The sequence below is a fragment of the Corylus avellana genome, chromosome 9, assembly GCF_965113065.1.
Source record: "Corylus avellana chromosome 9, dhCorAvel1.hap1.2, whole genome shotgun sequence".
Taxonomy (NCBI): Eukaryota; Viridiplantae; Streptophyta; class Magnoliopsida; order Fagales; family Betulaceae; genus Corylus; species Corylus avellana.
The window spans coordinates 5,538,816-5,565,855 of record NC_142498.1 but is presented as its reverse complement, the minus strand read 5'-3'; the positions used below and the strand labels follow the sequence as shown (position 1 = coordinate 5,565,855).

Sequence of the window (27,040 nt, the reverse complement as noted above, 5' to 3'; positions counted from 1 at the left end):
TCATGCAAACTTCAACATGAGTAATTAGTGGTGTAATTAAGAAGCAAGCACTTCACCAATTTCACACGCTTAGGCAAAGAAAATGTTTTACAAATCAAATTAAAATTTTGTGTCAAATAAAAGAAGAAAATACAGCATTTTTAAGACAGCGCATTTTGAAATCTAAGATACTTGTAGATAACAAATCATTGATGAGGATGTGTTACGAACCTAAGTTCGTAAGGAGATAAATTAGGTTCTAAGAGAACCTAGACCTTAGATTCTAAGGGAACTTAGACCTTTCAAACATAATGGTTTGTGATTAATTCTTTCATATCATTATTCATAGCATAACCTCTTTAAATAGAGGATTCATTACATACACTACAAGAATTTAGGTCTTTAGGGGCGATTTCGAGTGGACGCTAAAAGTCCTAAAGTGGACGCTGTTTACAACAGCGTCGACTTTTGGACCCTAAAGGTGTGGACGCTAATCGTCCGACCCTAATGATCAAATGTGTGATTATCAGCGTCCACTTATAGTCGACCCTAATGATCACTTTTAGCGTCCACTTTGTCGACCTTAAAATTCGCAATGTTTTGATCCTAAAGCTGATGTCAACGAAAGGCAGAGTCGACGCTGATAGTCAACCATTAGCGTCCACTTTGGGTGGACGCTGATAGTTAACCATTAGCGTCGACAAAGTGGACGCTAATGGTCCTAATTTTTTTTTTTTTTTTTTTTTAAAAAAAATTAACTATCAGAATCCAAACTGGAGTGGACGCTGATAGTTAACCATTAGCGTCCACTAATGGTCCTAAAAATTTTTTTTTTTAAAAAAAAACTATCAGCGTCCAAACTGGAGTGGACACTGATAGTTAACCATTAGCGTCCTAAAAAATTTTTAAAAAAATTTAACTATCAGCGTCCAAACTAGAGTGGACGTTGATAGTACGCTAATGGTCCTAATTTTTTTTTTTTTTTTAAAAAAAAATAACTATCAGCGTCCAAACTGAGTGGACGCTAATGATGAACTATTAGCGTCCATTATAGTGGACGCTAATGATCCAGAAAAAAAAAAAAAAAAAAAAAAAAAAAAAAAAAAAAAAAAGTATCAGCGTCCACTTTAATGGGTCTGACATTGTAAAAAAATAAAACATTATTAGGGTCAATTCGACCCTAATAATGTTTTATTATTATTATTTTTTTAAATGAGTATGACATTCTAAAAAACCTACTGGTACTGCGATCGATCGTGTGCGATTGATCGCAGTACCAGTAAGTTTTGACCTTTTGCACTCGAACGCACATTGGGCTTGCGCTCAATCGCGGAACCAATAGGTTTTTGACCTTTTGCGATCGATCGCACTCGACTTGCGCTCGATCGCAGAACCAATGAACACTGAGCATGATATCGGCTAACAAGAGATAACCACAATATTTCTAACATATATCAGTAACAGTCCCACCAATACATGTTATGAGCAAAAGGAGAGGAGCAACATAGCCAGTTGTGTATGTCAAAACCGCGATTGTCCTTTTCTCCACAAGAAACCATTGCGGAGTAAGATACATGGAAAGAAAAAGGCCACATTTTCGACTATGAGAGAGACAAAATAAAATCTAAAGAAATAATTAGGTCAATCATCCACACAACTCAGGTGCACTGTAAGAAAGGAAGCACTTCTTTAACCCACTTCAAAATCTGTATTATTCCAAATGTATAACATTACATGAGGACACAATAGAAATAATTCCAGGGACCACCTAAAAAGCTTACACAGGAGGGCAGGGGGAAACGTTGGATAGTTATTGCCAAAAAATATGAGCTTTGGCATAGTGGATTTGTTGAATAGATGTTTCTACGACTGGGCTACTCCGTCTTATTTCATATGTACTCATAGTAATAAAGAAACTTTATATTTACTTTTAACTTTCTTTATTTTTAATACTATAATTTGGAATTTTTTTTTTTTTTTTTTGATAAGTAAACTATTGAAAATTTAAGAAGCATAATTTGGAATAAATATATCACATTTCTTTTATAAGACCTTGATAAAAATTTACAAAACCAGGTCAAATTTTTAAAACTTCTCATGACTTCTAGGTTCTTCAAGTTTTTCAAAGAGTCAATAAAATGTTTGGGGTCATATTTCTCAAGAGAAACCAAAAAAGGCCTCAAATCCCTATATGCTAAATACATAACACCGAGTCCAACTCACTCCTGGATGCAGACATGCAGCGTTAAGACTATACCTTAATAACTTCTGGAATTAAAACATCCACTTGATTGGCATTCATGTTATCATCATGTCTACTACTTTTGCAGCCAAGATTTCTAGATACTGCATGAGTATTTTCTACAGACAAAAGACAATGTCAATAATAATCATTACTAAAAACAATAGGAAGGGGAAATTGCCAAGTTAAGCATAACTAACATAAAGTTTCAGCATGATAAATGCCTCAACCCGGATAAACAAGATAAGAATCCAGTATATGAGACTAAATATAGAGTAAGCCAAATAGGAAAGAAAATGGCTATAACAGACTGAGATGGTTAGGTGAGACAATAGAGCCTAGCATAGCCAACATACCACTACCCTGTTATTCAACCAACTCAGTCAAAAAATATCAAGTAACATACATATCTGATAATATATAATATTTATCCCAACAACAAAATTTTGATATGATGGGATTGTCATTCCCTTTGAACCAATAACCTCGGGTAAATCCATAATCCTCATCTACCAGAACCTTAATAACGCAAGCAATCAACAGATCACAGTCATTTTTCTCTCAATTAGAAAGACCTTCTAAAATCAGTTAAAAAAAATGGCTAATACAGGCAAGAGTTGGGGCATACCGGCCAGCTTCCCGATTGAAGTCAAGTTCTTTGGGAGCTTCTTTGCATCATTCAGTTATCATAGGACTAAAGTCGTACTGTGGCTCTGCCCAAGCTATCCATTCTTCTGTAAATTGTTTGACATTTGCCAAAACTTTTACACTATTTCAAATGAAAATTTAAAAAAAAAAAAAAAAATGGTGGCGAACTTGTCAGATTTGTGGGTCCAATAACATTATGCAATATGTTATAGATTTCACATTCATGGTTTCTGATACCACCAATGACACATACAAATGATGAACAAAAACAAGTTAAAAAAACTTCAACAAATCTAGTCTTGGAAAAAAGTCAATCAGGTCCATTAATCAGACTTTTTCCAATTATGTAGTATAAACAAAACCTCTTGCAAGGGACGTTGAGGAAGAGAGTCCTGAAGCACATCCGCACGAGTGGATAAATACTGTCCGAGTTTCACCCACAAACCTTCCAACTCTATTATCAACTGAGAACACGCTTAGCATTGCGCTCATGAGCTTTTTCCCATAAAGTAGATTTCTTAGCTCTGCTAGTCTATTTCTCTCTTTGCTGTAAAGCCTTCAAAGAACGAAAAAAGAACTTAATAAGGTGTTCCATCTATATAGAGGTGGGCAGATTAAGCAGTTACCAATTACTGGCCGTGTATCGGTTTTGACCGAACCAATATTAACCGTAACCGATATACCGATATCCTTCTCGGTTAAATTTTTTATACCGGTATGCTTATCGGTTCGGTTCGAAATTTCATATCGGTTAACCGTTTAACCGATATAAACCGTTAAGTAGGGATGCCAAAACGACGTAATTTTGGGATTATATATATACCTATGTAACCATATCTTAATTTGGGTTTGGGTAGGTTTGATTTTTTTTTTTTTAGTGATGGCATTGGATGGGATTTCTTTGCCTTTAGTGAAATCATTATTCATTAACTAGTTTTGTTAGTCTAATTAGCATTCAGTATATTAATTAGTTCATTTGCTTTGGAAAAATGTATTTTATAATAAAAAAAAAAAAAAAGTTGTGGTGGATCAATATAAAAAAGCTTCAATTTTCAGCTCAAAAAACAAATATTTGGGTCCCAACAAAAAGTATTTGAGCCATAAAACAACTCATTTTTAATAAGTTATTTTAGCCCAACAAAAAGTATTTGGACTCTCAAAAGTAAAAAAAACTCATTTTTGACCTAACAAAATAAATCAATATAAAGCCCACGGTTAAATCGGTTAACCAGTTTAACCGAACCGTTTAACCGTGTACCGTTATAACCGATAATTTCGGTTAAAATTCTTATTGGTTCGGTATCGGTTAATAAACCGTTTAACCGAAAATTATCGGTTAATAACTGATAAGAGCCAAAATCGGACCGTTTTGACCGATACCCAGGCCTACATCTATATAAAGCAATGAACCACAATAAGAAACTTTACCTTATAATCTAGGTATATTACTAAAGCCACTGTGAATACTCTCATGCGTCTTCTGTAGATGTTTCCCCACCCCATCGGTGATGGCTAAAATGGAGTCAAATGTATTTAAGTTTACAGATTTCTGCTAAAGAAAGAAGAAACAGAAATGATCGAGCTCTACACAAGGTGGGGCCAAGCAATCCAGCATTGACAGGGTCAATCAATGCAGCGTACAAAGCACAAATAAACTCTTTTTTGCTGCAAATAGAAAAACCACAAGTGAATGCCAAGGCAAAAAATGATTAAAAACATTTATGAATAGGGTCCCCAAAATAAAATCCCATATCAAGAAACACATAAAATCAAATCAAGAAATTATCCAAAAATCAAAACAACACCCACCATTAGCGTTGACCCAATAATCCTCAAATTCCATATACTAGGGGCTTCAACAAAAAATAAATAGGGGTGGCTTCTACAATTTTTCATCCCCAAATCCAAAATTAGCAAAATAGTCTCAAATCATCCATGCCAACATGAAGCGTAAATTTCAGAAATATGCACCAAGATTCGAAATTAAACCAAAGCATGAGAAAACAAGGTTCCGAAGAGAGAGAATTTCGGACAGTAATGAAAAGAGAGAAGACGAAGAGGAAGAAAATTTACCTAAAGCTCTTCTTTCTTCCTTGCTCGGCAACTAGAGAAAGACAAATGTTCATTAGTGAGAGAGACAAAGAGATATATATCATATCACAGACCAAAAGTCAGATCTGAGATTAACGTAAAAAAATTGAATAAAACCTAAGAAAACAATATATATATATATAGATAGAGAGAGAGAGAGAGAGGAGAGCGAGAAAGTGGACTGAATGAGAGAGAACCTGGCTGTGTGTCTGCAACTAGAGGGAGAAAATACATGGTTGTGCGTTTGCAACTTTGAATCGCATCTCTCTCTCTCTCGCGGTCTCATCTGTTTCTCTCCGTTTGTTTGTCACTCTCTCTTTCTCTCTTGTGTCGATCTCTCTCTCTCTCTCTCTCACTCTAGCTCTCTCTCCTGGTATTGTTCAGAACTGCAGAAGGGGGATAACATGAGAAGAATGGGTTGGAGAGGCGAAGAAGAAAAAAAGGGGAGATACAAAAAAAAATTTTCCGAAAATTTCACCCACTGCGCCAAGAGTAGTGATAGAGGTTACGCGGCGTGTGTGAATAGTAACGCACACCGCTGACGTGGCATGCGCCACGGCGTAACACCTATTTAAAAAAAAAAAAAAAAAAAAATTCAAAACCTGCGTCAAACCTTTTCCCCTAGACCCATTTTTTCACTTCCCCCCATTTTCTTCCCAAACCCATTCCCTCGCCCCCCAAAATTCCCCCTTGTGCGACAACCTCCACCACTGTTGGCCTTCCCCACCGTGCGATGACCAGCTCTACCACGCCGGAGATCTTCACCGACCCAGCCTTCTCGCGCCACCTCAAGTGCTTCAACGTCAGCGAGGACTGCCCGGTCTTCGAGGGCCTCTTCAGCTTCTGCCACGCCTCCGCCAAAGGCTCCATTGGCACTGCCGTTAAGCTCAACCGCGCCGAAGTCGACATCGCCCTCTATTGGGCCAAGCGGCCTCCACCACGCCAAGAAGGCCAAGGCCTCCTGAGACCGTTGGGCTCTCTGAGCCTTTCACAAGGTTGAAAAATCAAGGCAAGTAAGCAAGCTATTTCATTTCCACTTCTTTCACTTTTTGCTTTGTCTATTACGTTTCAATTTCGTTCTCAACTTTGTCATGGTTCTCAAATTTTTCATTGCTCATTCTCTGTTTCAAATGGGTTGTTGGTATTTTCTTTGTGAAAAGGAAGCTTCATTTCTGAGAAAGACCGAGTGAGAGATAATGATGAAATATATGTCCTGGAGTTTTCTAGTGCTTAGCTCTTCTTATCCTTTCACCTCTTCTAGAAATCTCCTCTTTATCAATGTCTCTCTCAGGTTCTCTCTCGCTTTAGATTTGACTAATTGATTAGCTTCTAGTGCTTGTTTTACTTAGTGACTTATGGAGCTTTGTTCAAAATAGATTTGCTGATTAGATGGTTAAAAAATTGTAAACTTCAATATATTTTCATTGGTTGGGTCCTGGAATTTATATTGTTGGACATACACTGAATAAGGTACAGACCTGAGAAATATAATTTTGTTAGAAAATTGAGAATTTTTTTTTTTTTTTTTTTTTTTTTTTTTTTTTGGGATCATTGTAATTGGTCTCAATGTTATTTGTGTATGATGATAAGGTCCATAGCAAAATCTACTTCATCACTCAGATGATTACTTTTATGATGCCTCTGAATATATGAAGGAAAAAAGACAAAAAAGAGCCCACCAATACTCATTCTATGTGAACACCTTTGTTTTGTTTATGTGGGTCAATTCTATGTGAATACCTTCCAAAAAGCACATTCTCATATACAACTCATTAAGAAGGCAAAAAGCCATTTGGTGGTCATTAGAAAAGTGTATGAATAGCTATTGATTCATTTGGAGCACCTATAAACTCTCTCAAGTCCCCATTCTAAGATATTGTTGTCTATTCTAGTGGAGTTGTGTTATTGTCGAATGTTTTGTTTTCAGAGTGTCCCCGCCATGACCTAAGACCTTAAGCTCTCCTTAAACTTGTTTGCAAAGTTGACATTTGTACGGATCTGATGAACCATCAATGTAAAATGGATAATGAACTTGTGCTGATTCAAAAGTGGCCTGCAACATGTTATAATTGAGGCTAGAGCTTAATTTTGAAATCCCCAACTCTTTTGTTTTTTTTCCTTTCTTTCTTTTTGGTCTCTTTTTAACCTTTCCCTTGCTGTTGATTCGTAGCTTCTTATGTATACTCGTTGCTTATGGTTTTTCAACTTGTGTAAGCTATTAATTGATTTTTTGTCCATTAATACAAAAATAAGTGAATGTAGCAACATTGGGGGTGAACATCTTCCAATTTTCTGCCCTTGAGCAATATATTTTTCATGGGAGAGACTGGTAGAATTGATAGTGCAATCACATTTTTAATTTATCATAACCTCAAGCATCTTGCCCATGGATGATTGCTTTGTAAATAAATGTCGAATGTTTGTGCCTAATGGATGGTTAAAAGTATTTGATCATTATTTATCCTTTAGGAGTGGGTGTTTTGTGCCACCATGTAGAGTAGAACATGCACAATTGCTGTATTGATTGTTGTTGGATGTTCGACAGTGGAATATATTAATGTTGAATACTTCAAATCACTTCTTTTATACTGGAATCTGAAATTCCTAGATTAGTTCTCATTTTTCCTTTATGTTGAACCAACACAAGGAGTGTCGATGCCTTAAACTTCTACTTTCCTTCCATATATTTATTTAGGTATTGGAGCTAGAGAATGTGGTTGGAACTGATGAGCCCAATGTAATTGATCAGACTCCACCCAAGCCATGTAACTTAAAGTTTGACGATGAAAGAAAGCAAATTTTCATGTTATGGATAGATACAAAAATGTTCTAATGGGCTGGGTAGATATGAAAACGAATGTATCATTTATATATATATATATATATATATATATATATAATGTTTTGTGTGTGTTTAGTTGTTGATTGCTTGTGTTCATGTTTGAAAATTTAGCAAGATCAATGTAATCAAGATATGAATTTGTACCATATAGAGTTCTTAAGGCCAGTCAAAACTTCTTTAGAGCTTTTTTGACCAAGGGGTTACTCCAGTAATGAGTGCTTTTATCAAGAGTAGAAGATAATTTAGCCTCTAATTTTGTGTCTCAAAAGTGCATGCTAGGATTTATCAATAAATTTTTTTGGCATTTTCTTTTAAGAAGCAAAATTCTACATTTCTTCTATACTGGCTGAGGTGTGCTTGTAGTTGGATAGTAAATGATATTATTATATCGATTTTGATGTTGAAATATGTTATTCATATGATTGCTAAGATTTTATGCTAAGCTTTACTTTGTTAACCTATTTGATGATTGGTACTTGATCCATATGTATGTGTGCTAGTGTGGGGGATTTTCCTAACGCAATTGCATTTCTTGATGACAGGCATTGCCTTTTTCCTGATGTTGTTAAAAGATCATGTTCTACAATATAGCTTAGAAAAGATAGCAATTATATCCTTCATGTGACTAAACATAAGATTCTTTTGTTCTTTTGTTTTTATCCTTCTTGATTCATTGTGTACTTGGTAGGTAGTAGGTACCTAGTGATTTGTACATAATATTGATTATTGGAATGCTCCCAACTCCTGGCCTTATGTAAAATTAATTATTCTGTGTTTGTTTCATCTCATTTGATTCTTTTAGCATGTGTTGTTTGCAAGAATTTATGATGGAATTAATCATTCTCAAAAAATCGTGAAGGATTGGTTGTTTGTTTGATAAAAAATCGCGGGGGAGTGAAGAAAAATACTGAATCAAAAAACGGATGCAGTATAATCTTATGTCTTGATAGAGAAAGATGCGGCCGATTGATGGCTGAATTTGCACATGTTTTGGCCACCTCACAATGCTAATGTGTGCTGAAGGTTGCAAGCATGGCAAGGGCATTGTTGATAACCATATAGCTTTATTCCTTTCTGTTTTGTAAGTGAAAGATATATTTATTGTCAAAGTTTCAAGCTTGAAAAGCAAGTAGAAAATCACACAAGACTTTTTTGACAACACATCATGACCTCGACAAAACAAAACCAACAAAGTGCATTTAATTTTCACGAACTAAAAGATTCTATGCTTCAATAGTATGAAAATATTGAAGGATGTAGCAAAATAGAACAAAGAGAATTTTACAAGCTTGTAACATTAGTTTACAGTTGACCCATAAAAGGAAAAATGTAACCTCTTCCTTTTAGCAAACACGCGAAATACTTACAAAATAATAAAATAAGCCTATTTAGGGTATCACTAGAATACATTTTAGTAATGAATTTGTACACCAATAATTTACAATAAGCAACCAAGCAACTCATCATAGAAAACGTTGAGGACCTACGATCCCATAAGTCTGATTACATTAAGGGGTTTTGTGCAACTAGAACATGCGAAGAGATATATTGAATATACGAGAACCTACTCAATCTTTCTGGCTTATATAGCTTTATAGTTTAGGGTGCTAGCAGTATAAGAACATAAATACTTTTTCAAATCAAATTTACATTTTTTAAAATGATGGAATATGGATGAGATTCAACTCTAATAGTTGATGAAATTTAAAGAAGAAAACCCTTATAGTTGAACATTCAAGTTTGAAAGAGCTCTGAACTGATATAGATTGAAAAAAGAAAGGATCTTTAGATCAAATGAGTTGATACAAACATATTCTCATTGAATACATTTGGACTTACAAATCAAGTCAACTTCAACATTAGCTTCAGTATAGTAAGATGATCCCTTTTGTACACAGAGAAAAGCATATAAACTAGTAGACAGTTAAAACCGAACCCAACATCGAGTGCATGTATTGCCCATTTCTTAGGAAAGAAATTGGTGGACCTAACTCCTCTGAACACATCTTGTGGAAGACCATTAAAGAAGTTCACATTAAACAGCACGATATTTGGCTTAGCAGTGGCAAGATCAGCCTGTAATGAGAAATTGCTGATCAAATTTTAAGATTTCATAGGCAAGAAATATAATCAAATTGAAAAATATGATTCTCACCCCAAGTTTAACAATTAAGTCTACCAAACCAATTATTACGCCATTTAATTAATAAAGATAAAATTACCACAATCAAAATAAGCAGAAAATAAACTAGACGCATACTTTTTTTTTACGACGAAGCTAAGTTTGTTGCTTTTCCTCTCAGGGTAAGGGTGGTTTACGTGCTTGGAATTGGTTAGTTTGTAACACCTCCTTAGGCAATTGTTTTACTCGCATGAAAGCACACAGACAACAAAATGAAAAATAAAAATAAAAAGGAAGATTCAAACAACAATCAGAAGAACCTCTGCAGATAGGCTTAGCAATTTTCTGTCTTATATTCCCAAGATATGTGACGATGAGAGAAAAAAATACACATCAGTAACAAGTCAAAATTTTCTTAACGGTTATGTTATATCACTAACTTAGAGCTGAACCAAGTAGTTGAAATTTAGGGTCAGTTCAGTTTGAATTGTATCACTCATTTTGTAATTAATGAACAGAATACTTCATTGGTATCACTTCCATGGACCGAAAAGAATCACACATAATTCATGACCATTCAGTTAAATAAGTTGAAATAATTATGCGTCCTCCTTGATGTGCTTCCTCTAAAGCTGTTAGAATAAAACTCCTAGAAGAAACTAATATATGCCATATACAAAAAATTTCAAAGAAAAAAATTTGTGATCTGGCCATCCATTCAGCAAATTGTGACAACAGAGACAAATGATTATCCAATGTAAAGCACTGGAGCATAGATCAACCCCCTACAGAAATGTAACATCTTACAGGAGTTTCAGCCTCTTGGACAGGCGGAGCATATTCAGGATCTCCAGGCTCAGCAACCTACTCACAAATTGCGCCATCCCTTCATAATATTAAGAAGAACGATGATCATATTATAATTTTACAAATCAGTATCAAAACGAAAACCATTCAAACACGCTCTAGACCACAACAATAAACCTGTTAATGACGGGCATTTCCTCTTCTCTGGAGGCGGTTTAAACTCCAAAGGTGGTCGAGGCTCAAAAACCTTTAACAGGTTGGCTGTTAGACCAGTGGGATGGCTCTACCCAATCTGCATTGCAAGCGAAAGTCAATAATCAAGTCCACCACATAACTTCACCATGATGTTTTTGCAAGCCCAGCTAAATTGTTGCAATGATTGTGATTAAAAAATTGTTCCAACACTAAATTCCTTACATCAAAATTAGCAATTTTGAAATTCAGATAAGAACACTATTTCTATTTCCTCTACTAAGATGTGTTGTATCAAAAATTCAGATGTATAATCAATCAATTGAACCAAATCCACCAAATATAAAGAAGTAATAATATGGATCAAATAAAACCCAGTTAAAATTAACAAATCTGTACCATCAAAATATAGATCAACCTTTTTTTCTGAGTCAGACCTAGGGTTGAAGAGATTTTGCAAAAAACCTTAACTACGACCAAACAATAAAACCCAGAGAATTTCACAAACAAGAACGAGGAGTCGGAAGTGGAGAGAGAACGAACCAGTTTGAGCTGTTGGACGCTGGCTCGGTTCTGGACTTTGGTGTGGGCCTGAACGGCGGCGTTTTGCTGGTTGCGCATAAGCACCTCGTTGTAGTCTCCCATGGTGAAGCGATCGGACTTGAGCTTAGGGTTTATGCGAGAATAGAAGGTTGGTTACTAGGTGAGAAACACGGCAAGCATCGATGGGTTGTTCGGATCCGGTTTGCGTGAACCGGGTCGGGTAGGCAAAGAAGCCTCAGAAAGCTGCAGTGAAAAAAGAGAGGGTTTCCCAGAGGGACAATTTTGAGCAATAATTTCAGTGGGGGAGAGGAGATCACGGCGCTGGTTTCAGTGGGATCACAAAGCCAGCGCCGGTGCCGGTGGAGAGAGAATTTGGGTGGAGGGAGATGGGGTGGAGGGAAAATGGGTTTAGGGGGAAATTTTTTGGGGTGGGGGGGAAATGTCCTGGACGATCGTGTTATATATATATATATTATTATATATAACCTGTATCATTACTCTAAATCTATCAGCATCGACCCATGTGAGTCGACGCTGATAATCATACTATCAGCGTCAACATTATCCTATAATGTTGATGCTGATTGTCCACTTTTTAATTTTTTTTATTTGAACTTATTAAGACAATTAGATTAGCTTATTAATTTTTTTTTTTTTTAAGTCAAAATTTATTGAAATTTAAAAAAAAAAAAAAAAATTTGGGTCATAATTGTAAAGTTTTCTATTTTTTATTTGCTAATATATATACATCATTTGTAGTTTTCTCTCTCTCTCTCTCTCACACACACACACACACACACATATATATATATATATATATATATGGACAAAGTTTTTCTTCAAACGAGGTTAAAAGAATTTCTTTTAACATAATCTATAAAACTTACATGTATTTATTGAACATGTAAGATGCACATGTTCGATTGAACCTTCAATTGTATCCAGTTGGATTGATCAATTGATCTTATCACGATCAATCAAACTAATTCACTAGGATCGATCAGATATTCGATTGAACCATCAATTTTTTCAAGTTTGATTGATCATTTGATCATATCACAGTCAATCGAACAAATTCACTAGGATCGATTAGATGTTCGATCGAACCATCAATTTTTTCAAGTTTGATTGATCATTTGATCATATCATAATCAATCAAACCAATTCACTAGTATCAATCAAACTAGATTGATACTTCGATTTTATCACAATTGATTCGACTAATGCACTGCGATTGATCGCACATTTGATCGTACTTTCAATGTGTCAAGTTCGATTGATTATTTGATCCTAGCATGATATATCAGACTAATGGACTATGATCGATTGGACGATTGGTCAAACCTACAATCGTATAAAGTTCGCTTGATCATTTGATTGTATAATTATCGATTAGACTAATCCACTTCGATCAATCGAACTAATTCACTAGGATCGATTGGATATTTGATCGAACCTTCAATTTCAATTGTGTCCAGTTTGATCGATAATTGATCCTATCACGATCAATCGAACTAATTCACTAGGATCGATCGGATATTCGATCGAACCTTTAATTTGTTTGAAGTTTGATCGATCATTTAATCCTATCATGATCGATCGAATATTTGATAATTTATATAAAATAAATAATGACATATTATCGGAGGTAAATTTTTGGGATATAACATTTTAACGCCAAATCCTAATGGAAGGAGATATTGCATCAAATTATAGGTTCGATGAGTCAAATATTAAAAATGTTTTTATTATTAAAATATTAACTACAAATTTAAAGTTAATAAATTTTTAGTATAAAAGATCATTAATGTGATATTTATCTTATAATTAATTATTAGCTTAAATTTTTAAGATATATAGTAATTTAACATTTTAACGCCAAACCCGAATGGAGGGGGATATTGCATCAAATTCAAATTTTTCCTTTTTTTAATATATATATATATATATATATATATATATATATTGAAACAATTGTACATATGGAATAAGTGAAAGGGAGAGCTTTTATTTTACGGTTAAAATTTTATCATATATATATATATATATATATACACGCAAAAGTCAATAACCAAAAAAAGATGATCAAAATAAAGGAGATTTGCTCAAATACAAAAAATATCTTGTAATTAAAGGTAGTTAACGTCAATATGAATATATATATGCAAAAGTCAATAACCAAAAAAAGATGATCAAAATAAAGGAGATTTGCTCAAATACAAAAAATATCTTGTAATTAAAGGTAGTTAACGTCAATATGAATCAACATTGTAATGCTGTCAATGATGGGGAAATATTTGAAGTCCCCAGTTTTCCAATTTCAAACTAAATTATTATATACGAAGACTACTCTGAGTTTCATTTTCGTCAAGATAAATAGTACCTCTATTACAAACAAATTGTTGTTTAAGAAAAGCTATCTGATACCATAATAATAAATTATTAATTATTTTGAAAGTTTAAATTAATAAAAAAAAATATTGATTTTGGAGGTTAATCATTGTTTTTTAACCAAACACAAAAACCACTTAATTTATATAAACAATATGCTGTTTAATTATATAGTTTTACACGAGAATTCCAGCAATTTTTTCTGAAGGCAAGCCAAACTCCATTTTTTTTTTTTAAATTTATTTTTGTACCTCATCTTTAGAGTCCACTAAAGTGGACCATAATACTTAAGTATTAGCGTCCACTTTCATAATGGGTCTTCAGCGTCCACTTTTAGTGGAAGCTATTGGGCATCTATTTTATTTATTTATTTTTTTACCTAATCTTTAGGGTCCACAATACTTAAGTATTAGCGTCTACTTTGAAAGTGGATGCTAATAATGGGTCTTCAGCGTCCACTTTTAGTGGACACTATTGGGCATCTATTTTTATTTATTTATTTTTTTTTACCTAATCTTTAGGGTCCACTTTAGTACACCATAATACTTAAATATTAGCGTTCACTTTGAAAGTAGACGCTAATAATGGGTCTTCAGTGTTCACTTTTAGTGGACGTTATCGGGCATCAATTTTATTTTTCTACCTAATCTTTAGAGTGGACCCTAATACTTAAGTATTAGTGTCCACTTTGAAAGTGGACGCTAATAATGGGTCTTCAGCGTCCACTTTTAGTGGACGCTATTGGGCATCTATTCTATTTTATTTTTTATTTTTCTACCTAATCTTTAGGGTCCACTAAAGTGGACCCTAATACTTAAATATTAGCGTTCACTTTGAAAGTGGATGCTAATAATGGGTCTTCAACGTCTACTTTTAGTGGACGCTATTGGGCATCAATTTTATTTATTTTTCTACCTAAGCTTTAGGGTCCTCTAACCCTAATACTTAAGTATTAGCATCCACTCTCATAGTGGATGCTATTGATCTTTTATTTGATTTTTTTATTTTTTGCCAACTTTTAGCGTCCACTAATTGTCGACGCTAAAAGTTTTTTTTGGCCGCTTATATTTTTCCCGCCTCTTGAATAATTTCCACGTGTATACTAGGGTCGAGTTATTAGAGACGCTAATATTTATCTTTTCGGTCGGCTATTAGCGTCCACTTTGTTGTGGACACTAATACTTAACTATTAGGGGTAACTTTCAAAAGTCGCCCCTAATAGTTGAGTATTAGTCACCCCTGATGAGTAAATTTCTTGTAGTGATATTTTAGGGCTGAGTCAGCAGCTCTTATTGGAATATAAACTAGGCTGAGTCATCAAGACTCTTACATGAAAATAAAGAGTAATATTGAAATAAAGATAAATCTAAATAAAATAAACTATTAGAGATTTGAAGATCATCTTAAAGGATCGTAACAGGGTGTTCTCTTATTGGATGTGACAACTTCTGGAATAAGGGTTTATTAAATATGGTTGAGAGACCAACTCTTGACACTAATTATTGAGAGGGTGTAAGTGAACCAGAAGACCATTCTCTGGAATAGGTGACAAATTGTAATTGTATATAAACTTTTCATTCGGATTTACTTTCTCCAATTTGAATTTGGTCACCACATTATGGATGAAAGTGAGAATTTCTACTTGTGCATATTCCTTTTCAGGGCACATTCGAGGTCCTCCTCCAAATGGTACAAAAGTGTATGGTGCAGGCCCCATCCCTTCAAATCTTGAAGGATCGAACTTCTCTGGATCAGGAAAATATTCTGGATTTTTGTTGGTTGAACTTACAGTCCAGTATGTCTGCAAGAAATTGGATTCAAAAAAGTAAGTCCCAAGCCAATTCTAGGTTGGCTTGTAAGGATGGAACCAGGGGGCGGGGGCCATAGCGTTGTTAATGCTTTACCCCTCCCATGAGAAATTCTGGTTCCACCCTTGTTGGCTCGTATGTACGCATATTCGTCACATACCTTCCATCCCTTTGGAATTGTAAAACCTGCATAACTAAAGTCAGCTGTGACCTCTCTGAATGCTTCTGGAGCAGGTGGTCCTAACCTCATTGCTTCACATGCTACATTCCAAGAATACTTCATCTTCTGAATGTCTTCCCAATTCAACAATTCCTCCTCACCTTTGGACTTCGCAATCTGCATTTGTTCTGTCAACCAAACAAACCATGTAAACTTAATATTCTACGTGTTGGGTCACATTTATTGAGGGTTATATTAGAAAAGTACCTTTTAAGACCTTGGTATATACTTGGGGAAACTCCGCCAGATAATTCAGGACGACTGTAATGGCAACACCTATCGTCACATAGTTGCCGAAGATGAAACCTAAAATCATATGAGCGATCTCCTTCTCCTCCATTCCGCTGCCATTCTCATCCCTTACAAGGAGCAGACGACTCAACAAGTCTACTTGTGAAGATCCTATATTCCTAGAGAGCTCCATTTTTCGCTTTCTAATGATGCCCAAAAGCTCCTCACGAATGAGTTTGCCTGCTTTCATTGCAGGACTGAAAGTTGTGCCCGGAAGATTTATAGGAATGGATAAGAGGCCAGTAGAAACAAGATTGAAGGTATATGCAAATCTGGTTACTTGGTCGTGGTCTTTGATATTCATGAACAGCCGGCCGGCAAGCCACTGCGAAGGTGTACTTCTTTAACAGGGGGAAAACCTATGATAAATTAAATGATTAATATCTAGCAAATCTTCTCATTTCACATAGTACTATAAATTAATTAATAATTAAATTCATTCGTTATATAGAAATATATATGAAAGAAAAATAAAAGAGAGCGGAGAGATGTATGGGTTACGTTGTTTTAGTCCTATATATATTGAATTGTATTACATAACTTTGCATTTATAAATAGACAATGAGTAGTTTGTAAGAAACAATAGACTTACTCTAACATAACAGGAATATATAAACCCTACAAGGAAATATAGTAAAGAAGAATATAAAATATTCTTTTTTTTTTTTTGGTAACAAACTGCTTCATAGAAAAACCAAGGGGACTACAAACACAAAAACACATCCCTCACAAGGAGGGGAGGGTGGGAGGTGGATCTTTTCCACTACAGATGGGGATGGAAATGGGGGGAGAAAAAGGAGAAAAAAAGGTGGGAATGCAGCCAGAGAAAACTCTAGCTGCGGCCCAATATGCCACGTAATGGGTGCAGAAGTTTGCACTTCTGTTAACTTTCCTTGCCTCCCAGTGAGAGGAGGAAGGAATAAGAGAAATAACATCTGAAATTAAGCTAGCTATTTGCCAATCCAAAACAGTGGAAGGTTGCTACAAAGAGGAAATTACAATATCAGAAATTCCTTCTAAAACAAAGGATTCTATCTTCAAAGACGTGGCCAGTTTTGCAGCCAGCAGGGCTGCTTGAGCTTCTCCATAGGCGTGCTCATAGATGGGGCTGAATTGATACAAGGTCTTGATGATTTGGCCATTAGCATCTCTGCATACAGCAGCTTGAACAGAGAAATGGTCTGCAGTAGCAATGTCGAAGTTGACCTTGTAACTACCTTGTTGAGGGGGATTCCAGCTTTCTTTCATTGGTTGAGAGGTGGTGTTCCAGGCTGCATAGTGTTCTAAGGAGAGCCTCATGATATTCTCAGCAAAATTAGAAGCTTTGGGGAAAACTCCATTGTGAATAGCTTGATTCCTGGCAAACCAAAGAGAATCACACAGAACAGTTGCAAATATTTGGAAGAGATGAGTGTCAACTAAGGGGATACCAAAATATTTGTTAGGAGATAGAATACCGATAATCCAATTTGGCAAAGTAAGAGTGGACCATTTCAGAGAATCAAGAGGCCAATGGGAAGATCTCCAAGAAATTCTAGCAAAAAAGCATCTGAAGAAGAGGTGATGAAGAGAGTCCTCTTCTACTTTGCATAAGGGGCAGATTAAGTCTGCCTGGGGAATGGGGAACACAGCATTGATCCTAGTCTTGGAGGGGACAATGTCCCAAGCAACTTTCCATAGGAATAATTTTAGTCTATCCATCAGCTTTAGTTTCCAAAGGGCTTTCCATTGGGTGGGGGTTAGAGGAGAGGAAGCTATGGAGATCCTTGGGGGTGGTTATGAGCTTGTAAGCAGATTTTGAGGTGAACAAACCAGAGGGGGAGGGAGTCCAAATGTACTCTTCAGAAGGAGAGTTTGAAATCCTGATTTTCTGTATCTCCCTAGCACTAGAGGAATCAAAAAGATAGTTTATCAAGGGGATGTTCCAGTAGGTTTCAGGGGAATTTAAGGTGTGGGAGAAGAGGTCAGTGATCAAAAGGTTTGGGAGAGGCTGGATCAGATGAGGAGAAAGAATGGGGATATAAGAATTTAGAGTGGGAATCCACGGGGAGCTCCAGATGGGGAGAGAGGATTGTCTGTGAATTTTGAGACAGGCACCTTTTGAAATGACAGAAATGGAATTTGTGATGCCTTTCCACAGCCAAGAGGAAGAAGAAAGGGGAGAGGGGGTGAGAATAGAGTTTGAGTGAAGATACTTACCTCTGAGTTGGGCCACCCACATCGAGTCTGCCTTGCATAAGAGGTTCCATCCTAGCTTTGAAACCAGGGCAAGATTAACCTCTCTCATCTTCTGGATTCCCAAACCTCCCAAGTCTTTTGGAATGCATAAAGTGTCCCAAGCTTTTAGAGTGAGGTTTATGGACTTTGCAGGAGGGAAACCCCACCAAAAGTTTTTGAAACTCCTATCCAGCTGAGAGCAGAAAGAAGAGGGAAGCAAAAATGTACTCATTGCATAGGAGGGAATGGTAGCAGCAACTGATTTGATAAGAACCAGTCTACCTGCTTGGGATAGTGTTTTTGCTCTCCAGCCCTCCATCTTACTTAAAACCTTGTCAAGGATAAAGTTGAAAGCATCTCTTTTCGAGTTTCCCATCATAATAGGCAGGCCAAGGTAAAGTGACTTTGTTGGGTTGGAAGTGTATGGTAATATGGCTGAGATGGAGGAGATTAAAGAAGGATTAGTGTTTTTGCTAAAACGGATGGATGACTTGAAGGAGTTAATTTTCTAGCCAGACCATCTACAATACTTCTCAAGGCAAGAGTTTATGCTAGTGGCTTCAGCTAGGTTGGCTCTGCCAAAAATGAGCAGGTCATCAGCAAACAGCAAATGATGAATAGCTGCATTGTTTCTAGAAATCTTCAAACCTCTGATAGCACCAGTACATTCCTCTCTATACATCAGTCTAGAGAAGACCTCTGAGCCAATGATGAAGAGGAAAGGAGAGAGAGGATCTCCTTGCCTCAAACCTCTCTCAGGGGAGAAGAAACCAAAGGGGTTGCCATTTAAGAGAATGGAGAAGGAAGCAGAAGAGATGCAGGCTCTAATCCAGGTGATCTAGTTTGAACAGAAACCCAGTTTCTCCATGATAGCAAGAAGAAAATTCCATTCCATTCTATCAAAGGCCTTTTCCATGTCCATTTTTAGAAACAAAAACCCCCATTTACCTTTCTTGCTCCTAAAAGTATGAAGAAGCTCATGGGCCAGAATGGTGTTATCCTGGATATTTCTTTTGGGGATGAAGGCCGACTGGTTAGGGGAGATGAATTTATGGAGCAGGGGTTTTAATCTGTTGGCCAAGATTTTTGAGATGATTTTGTAGACAATGTTACAAAGGCTTATAGGTCTAAATTGATGAGCAGTATGAGACCCACTAACCTTTGGAATGAGGGCTAAGAAAGTGTGGTTTTGCTCCCTAGGCAAGTGATTATTCATGAAGAAGTTCCAAAAAAATTTCATCACATCATCCTTAACATAACTCCAGTATTTCTTGTAGAAGAGGGCAGGGAAACCATCAGGACCCGGGGCTTTGGAGGATCCTAGACTGGCCAGAGCTTGAATTACTTCCAATTCAGTGGGAATGGAGCAGATGGTTGAGTTGTCCTCCTCAGTGATAACCTTTGAAAAGAGGTCCAGCATTTCAACTTCAATGATGGGGTTAGAGGTGGAAAAAAGAGAGGTGAAGTGATTGGTGAAAGATCTCCCAATATCTGTCCTTGAGGACACCCAATCACCAGAATCTGTTTTGAGAAAGTTGACAGCATTTGACCTCCTTCTAATGATAGTAGAGGTGTGGAAGTATTTTGTATTAAGATCTTTGCAAGTCAGCCAGGAATCCCTGGATTTAGAACGCCACAGAGTCTCTTCATGCTTGAGAAGCTGCTCTAACTCAAGCTTCAATTGTATTTCCTTATCAACAGAGAAATTGCAAGGAGGGGTTTGCTGAATTTGGTCAAGCTTAAGAAGAGTGGCCTTTATGTTTTTCTGGATGTTACCAAAGTGAGAAGCATTCCATTTCAACAGAGCATTTTTGGTATGTTTGAGCTTTTTGGGAAGATAGATGGCTGGATTACCATAAACAGGAGCTTTCCATGCAGTTTCTATCACCTTCCCACAAGAGGGGTCTTTGGACCAAAACTCCTCAAATCTGAAAGGCCTAGGGAGGAAAAAGGAGTTTTTTGTTTGTGTTTAGGGATATGGGATTGTGATCAGAGTTGAAAGCTAGAATATGGAGGGAGTATTCGGGGTGTAAGTGGGTCCAATTTGGGGATGCTAGACCTCTGTCTAGTCTTTCTTTAATGATATCAGGACCATGTCTGTGATTACACCAGGTGTAGGGGTTTCCAGCAAACCCAAGATCAATCAAACCAAATTGATTAATGAAATTTCTGAAGTAGGAGTTACCAGAAGTAACAACAGGTCTACCACCAAATTTTTCTGACTGGTTCAAAATGGAGTTGAAGTCTCCAATACACAGCCAGGGGGCCTCAAAAATTCACCAACAGAGGTGAAAGAATCCCAGAAGGCCTGCTTGTCATTTCTGTAAGGGGGGCCATAGATACAAGAGAGAATCCAAGGAGCATGTGGTGGATCAGAGTAACACCATGCAGAGATGTTGTTCTTGTTTGTGATGAAGCAATCAAGATCCACACCAGTCCTCCATGTAACAACTAATCCACCACTAGCACCACACGCAGCTACTTGAGACATCTGAAAAAAGCCAAGTCTGTTCAAAGTAGCAGATACTTGGGGAGGGGGAGTTTTGGTTTCTGAGAGAAAAAGAACATCTGGGGAGTGATCACGGATCAGGACCCTCAAAACTACGAACTGCAGCTGGCCTGGAGAGCCCCCTGCAGTTCCAAGAAAGGATCTTCATTTGTGCTGGGGAGGCTTGACACAGCCTCCCTTCAAGTTTACATCAACTTCAGCATTCTCCCCTGCTATGACCATTTTGTTTTTTCCTTTGCGAGCTGCTTTGAACATTGCTCTAGCTGGGGTCTTTCCAAAAAGACCTGGAGCAAAGGGCATAGGATAGTCTTTTGGTTGGGGTGTGAGGGTTTCTTGGTCAGTGAGAGATCCAGGACCTTTTTTTGAGGGGGTGAGCAGAACATTTGATCTTGTTCTTTTCTTATTCTTTGGAGAGGAGGAGGGAGAGCTGGGGGGGGGGGGGGAAATGGGGGAGCTGGTGTTAGAGAGCTGGTTTTTATCCGAGATAGTGAGAGAGGGAATTTTAGGGGTATGGGAAGCTTTTCTGGTTGAAGTGAGGATTTTTTTGGCGGGAGTGACCAAAAGATCAGTGTCCGTTAATTCCGTTGGGACAGGAGAGAGGGTTTGAGTAGACTTGGGCTGAAGGTGTTGGGCAGAGAAGTCTAAGTGGGCTATAATGGGCCTGGGAGGAGTAAGGTCCATTAAGGAGGATTCAGGATATTGGTTGATATCCAACTTGTTGTTGACAGGTGGTGTAATGGGTTTTTGAGAAATAGAGAGAGCATTTAATGGGATGTGAAGGGGTATGTCCATGTTTCCTGTAGTAGTGGAGGTGGGATTGCTGACATGTTTGGTAGGAGAGGCTATTTGTGATAGGTGGTGAGCTGACTGTGGCGTGTTTGAGGAGGGCTTGGGGTAATGGGATGTCAGGTTAGACATAGGCTTGAGGGAGTGTTCAGGTTGACTAGCTTGGAGCTGGGTTGACTCATGGCCACTGCTTAACTCGTGAGAAGAACCTTGTAGGGTTGTATTTACTGTACGATGTTCATAGGATTGAGTGGGAAGGAGATTGGAGAGCATATTGACTTTGAGGGAGGATTTGTACCTGGCTGGTGATCTATTAGCTTGAGGAGTTAGGCAGGTGTGCTGTTTGTGCCCAATCAAGCCACATTCAGTGCAGTAAACGTCAAGCCTTTCATACTTTAGGCTCACCCAAGTAACTCCACTATCAGGTCTTGCAAAAGAGAACCCTGGATTCAGAGGCTTTGAAGAGTCTATCTCTACCAGAATCCTGAGGTAGCTACGAAAAGTTGATGTTGCGCCATTGACCTCATCAACTTTCAGGAGATGGCCCAATCCTTTCCCAATGGCTACTGCATTTCTGGATGTCATATTGCATAGTGGCAGCCCATGCACTTGTATCCAGAAAGGAACATCTTTCAGGATTAGTTCTCCTATAGTAGCAGTAGGAGACCACTTTTGAAGAGCTAGAAGGGAACCATTGACATTCCAGGTGGTCTGAACTAGAATCCTGGTGATATGCTCCTGTTTTGAAAATTTGAAAAGAAATAGATTTGGTCCGAGCACTGCAAAGGAGAAAGGGACGGCAAAAGACCAGGCTTTGGTGAGGGAAGCATTAACAGATTGGTTGTTATGAGTTTTCTGAGAAATGATATGCCCTACAAGGGGAAGATATTCATCAGTTACTTGCTTGAGGGGGAGGGTTTCTAACTGGGTGGAGGGGTCCTCCCAGGATAGAGCTTCAGTTTGGGCAATGAGAGATTTTATTTCTGTTTGTGGGGGATCCATGATGGAAAGGTTGGAAGCAGGCTGAAGTTCAAAGGAAGTAGGAGAAGCAAAGTTTCTAGAGGAGCTCAGAGAGCGAGTTTTCCTTTCTTATTTGAGGACTTATGCTAAAAATCCTGAGATTTAATGTGATTTAATATGTTGGCTAGCTTAAAATTTTAGAATAAATTGTGATTTAATATGATATCAGAGTAAAGGTCCTGAGTGTTATAAATGTTTGCTTTTGAGATAAGTGGTGATTTAATTAACCTTCACTTGTTTACAGGGGGACCAATCTGTCTCCAAGTGTTGTTTTGACATGGAATCCATGATGGGTATGTAACGTTGTAGAACTTCTGGATTGAGAAACTCAGGGCGAAGGGCATGTATTTTGGCTATCTCTACTTTGGCAGAATATTCAACATCGGTGGGAAAAAGAAAAAATTTCAATATTGATTGTGGTAACCATGTGGTGACATGCTTGTTCTCACTTGTAAACAGTGGCGGAGCCAGCCAATTCATATTGGGGGTGCAGCTAAAATTTTTTTTGTGTCTTAAAATTTTCTATACCCTAAAAATTTGGTAATTCACATAATATATGCATTACAAAAAAATATCTACAAAAGTTCATAAATATGTGTTCAAATTGATATATTAGAAATGTAATATGTCGGCACTATATATATCAAAAAAAAAAAGAAAGTCTAGAACTGCACTTTACGGTTTTTTAGAAGTACAAAATTATCAAGTATCGAATTTAAATTGAAGCTCTCGGCAAGTTAAATCAATCAATTCATAAACCTAAAGTTTATTCATGAACCTAAAATTTTTAGGTTAAATCACGACCTCGTAAGAAACAATCAAAGTTTATAAACATTAAACAACAAAATAAACAATCATATGGATATTAAAGTTTAGCATACATATGTATTAGATAAGGATTTTTTACATATGTAATAAGTTTTGGCATTATTAAAGTTTACCATACACAGTAGCATCCTTGGAATTATTACTATTTTAAAAAAATAATAATAAAATAAAATTGGGAAAATCTTTTTTTTTTTTTTAAATCTCACGGCACCCCCAAAGGCTTATATGGCTCCACCACTGCTTGTAAACAAGAACTTGTTCCCAGAGGCACCACAAAAGACAGCAAAGTTCTCTCCAAGAAAGGAGGTTCTGAACACTTGTGGTGATGAGTACTTTCTCATTCTATCAGTTATGAATTTCTCTGGAGTGCCATTTTTGTTGGCCATGGCATATTCCAAAGCTTCACCTATGATAGGCCATCCTTTTCTGCCTGGTGGAAGCTTGAGGGAAATTGGTTTGCGTCTGTAAATGTGGAAGATGAAGGGAAGAGAAATGCAGAGGATTAGAAGCTAAAGTAGATACCAATGGAAGATGCCCATATCTCTCTACTTAACAAGAAATGACAATCAATAAAGGCAACTTTAGTGTTGGTCAAGGAGACCAGCAAACGTACTTGGGATATAAATAGGCAAAGAAGGTGTATATCAGCTGGTTGTCCTTTTCTCCACCAAGAAACTATATTGTTCATGTTGATTTAAGATTTAAACTAGGGTTAATTAATTTTTTCCCCGAATTGAACGAGTTGGCACTCATTCACAAGTTGCCCTGATGAACTAGCACATGTTACGTTGAGCTGCATTAAACTACATTTTTTTTTTCTAAATCCCGGCGTTAAATAAAATCATTAATAACATGTGAAATGACAAAAACAACCTACATTTAAAACTAATTGGGTAAAGTCTACTTAACTCCCTTAAACTACCACATCAATGACAATCTACCCCCCAAACTATCAATAGTGATAATTTACCCTCCAAACTACCAAAACAATGACAATGTACCCCGAATTTTAACAAAATGATGAAATTACCCTTACTCAAATAAAAATAAAAATACTAAAATTTAATTTAATTTTTTCAAAATTTTAAGGGTATTTTTGTCTTATTGAAAATTTTATAGGGATAATTTCGTCATTTTGTTAGCATTGGGGGTACAATGTAATTGTTTTGGTAGTTTGGGAGGTACATTGTCGTAATTGATAGTTTGAATGGTAGATTGTCATTAGGGCGGTAGTTTGAGGGGGTTAAGTGGATTTTACCCAAACTAATTTACATAAATACTCTTTAAATATAAATATAGTAATGTTATTTAGTAAACTCTTATATAATTGGCGTACATCTTGATAATGTGACAATCAAATTATCTAGGAGTGATTTTTATTGACACCTCATCACCACTTGTATGACAGTTGTACAAGAGGCTATTAAATAGAATTACCCATACATGAATAAATTTAAGGTTAAAAGCAATTTTGGTACCTGAGTTTCCATTTTTTTTATTTTTTTTCCCCCTTAAGTTTTAAAAAGGTGTAAATATAATACCCAACCTATGGAAAAATACTGAATCACTACCTCCGTTAGTCTTCGTCAGTCCCAACTAATGAAATTTCCACATGTCACTCCCGTAACACGTGTCCTAAAAATTAAAAATAATAAAAATAATTAATAATAATAAAAAAAAACCCTAAAAAACACCAAAATCCTAAATAATTGCCGCCTCCCCATTTTCATCTCTCTCTCTTCCCCCAAACCCTAAAAAACACCAAAATCCCTAAAATTTCCCTCTCCTCTCTCCCTCCCTCAATCACTTTCTCTCTTACTCCGGCGACGGCGAAGAACCACCGCTCTCCCTCCCTCGCTCACGCTCTCTCTCTCTCTCCGGCGATAGTGAAGAAGAACCAGCAACCAGAAAATCCCTTCGACGAAGATGAGCTCGTCCCCCTCCCACAATTGTCAAGTCATCCTAGACAACCCACGAGCTCCTCGATCCCTCTCCCACCGTCGTTTTCCCTCCATCTCCTCCCTTTAACCCACAACCCACGAGATCCTCCCTTCCGACCAACGAGCCGGGGGTGATTGAATTTGATCAAGGATCTAATTTTATGAGTTTATATGATTTTTTCCTTTTGCCAGATATAACTCAATTAAAAAGTTTTGATTTTTTCCTACATTTCTAAAGCATTGTAAATTTTTTCTTGATTAATTGAAAGTAGTAGAGAAAAAACTGGTTAAATTGTGGGTTGAATTGAAATTGGCTTGGAGAACTAGTCAACGTACTTGATTATCTAATTCAGATTATTCGGCAAAATCGAAATCGGAACCCGAAACTCACAAACAACAAAAAAACCCCACAATCGAAACCCACGAACGAAAGCTCCAGAGAGGGTGAGACTTCTTGGTGAAAGAGGGTTGGATTTCTTAAAAAGATCATCGCAAGAGCTGGTGTTTTTGAGAGAAGAGGAAGAGAAAAGGAATTTGGAGTATTATTATTTTAGTTGGAACTGACACGTTTTTAGTTTTTTTTTTTTTATTATTATTTTATTATTTTTAATTTTTAGGACATGTGACGTGTTACGAGAGTGTCTCGTAACACGTGAAAATTTCTTTAGTTGGGACTGACGGAAACTAACAGATAGCGATTCATTATTTTTCAAGTTGGGTACTATATTTATACCTTTTTAAAACTAAAGGAGAAAAAATAAAAAAATAAAATAAAAATTCAGATACCCAAATAGTTATTAGCCCATAAATAAATTTATGTCATTATTCATTTGCCGAAAATTGTTAGGTTTGAAGTCGTATGCGTGTTGTACAACTAGGCTTTTAGTGCTCCCACAGCATTATTATTATATTTTTTTTAGTTTTTTCAAGGATAATTCTGTGATAAATTTCTGGCTGAACGCTCCTTTTGTAATCTTTCCCTTAAATTTATTTTATTTTATTTTATTTTAATTTCTTATGTTGTCGTTTTTGGTCCAATAAAGTAATGAATGTTCGTGTCACACTAACATTTTTCTCACATAAAATTAAAATAATTAATTAATTAATTAATTTTTTTTTTTTTAAAAAAAAAAAACTAAACTAAAAACCCAAGGGCGCAGCCCACTGCTTGGCCGCGGCGGCCCCAACATTGTTATTAATTAGTTTGGAAAATAATTGTGCTTTAAATATAATTTTGTGCCAGATTTTTAATGTAGTGTACGTTTACTGTTTAGAGTTTACTCAGTTTAGGCGGCTTTAGCGAGGCTTTTGTTCATTCACAAGCCAACTATTTATTATTATTTTTTTTATCAAAATTTTAGAAGATATCAAATTCTTATCTTAAATATTTTAGAAGATACTCATACCGTTTAGAATGATCTTCTAAACGGTATGATTAATATTGCCGACCGGATTATTTGGTTAATAGGACATTGCTTGAGAGCAGGATCAAAAGATAATTATTAAATATAAATACTGCACTTTTTTTTTTTTTTTTTGGAAAAATATGAAACTTCCATTAATA

At 36.5% G+C, this 27,040-nt stretch overlaps 1 protein-coding gene and 2 pseudogenes across 2 annotated transcripts; all 3 read right to left on the bottom strand.

The window, feature by feature from the left end:
• Positions 1-9,644: 9,644 nt before the first annotated feature.
• Positions 9,645-11,886, bottom strand: LOC132173849 (U1 small nuclear ribonucleoprotein 70 kDa-like; annotated as a pseudogene). Its single transcript, XR_015909159.1, has 4 exons — positions 11,467-11,886; positions 10,909-11,023; positions 10,732-10,810; positions 9,645-9,878 (listed from the first exon to the last, which is right to left on the bottom strand). The product of XR_015909159.1 is annotated as a U1 small nuclear ribonucleoprotein 70 kDa-like (transcript).
• A 3,466-nt stretch (positions 11,887-15,352) lies between these two features.
• On the bottom strand, positions 15,353-15,963 carry LOC148583627 (beta-amyrin 6-beta-monooxygenase pseudogene; annotated as a pseudogene).
• Positions 15,964-18,901: 2,938 nt separating this feature from the next.
• On the bottom strand, positions 18,902-22,690 carry LOC148583626 (uncharacterized). The gene is made up of 4 exons (XM_088510716.1): positions 21,461-22,690; positions 20,648-20,884; positions 19,553-20,281; positions 18,902-19,231 (listed from the first exon to the last, which is right to left on the bottom strand). The coding sequence occupies exons 1-4, from the start codon at positions 22,688-22,690 to the stop codon at positions 18,902-18,904; spliced, it is 2,526 nt and encodes an 841-aa protein (XP_088366842.1).
• Between the last annotated feature and the right edge of the window lie 4,350 nt (positions 22,691-27,040).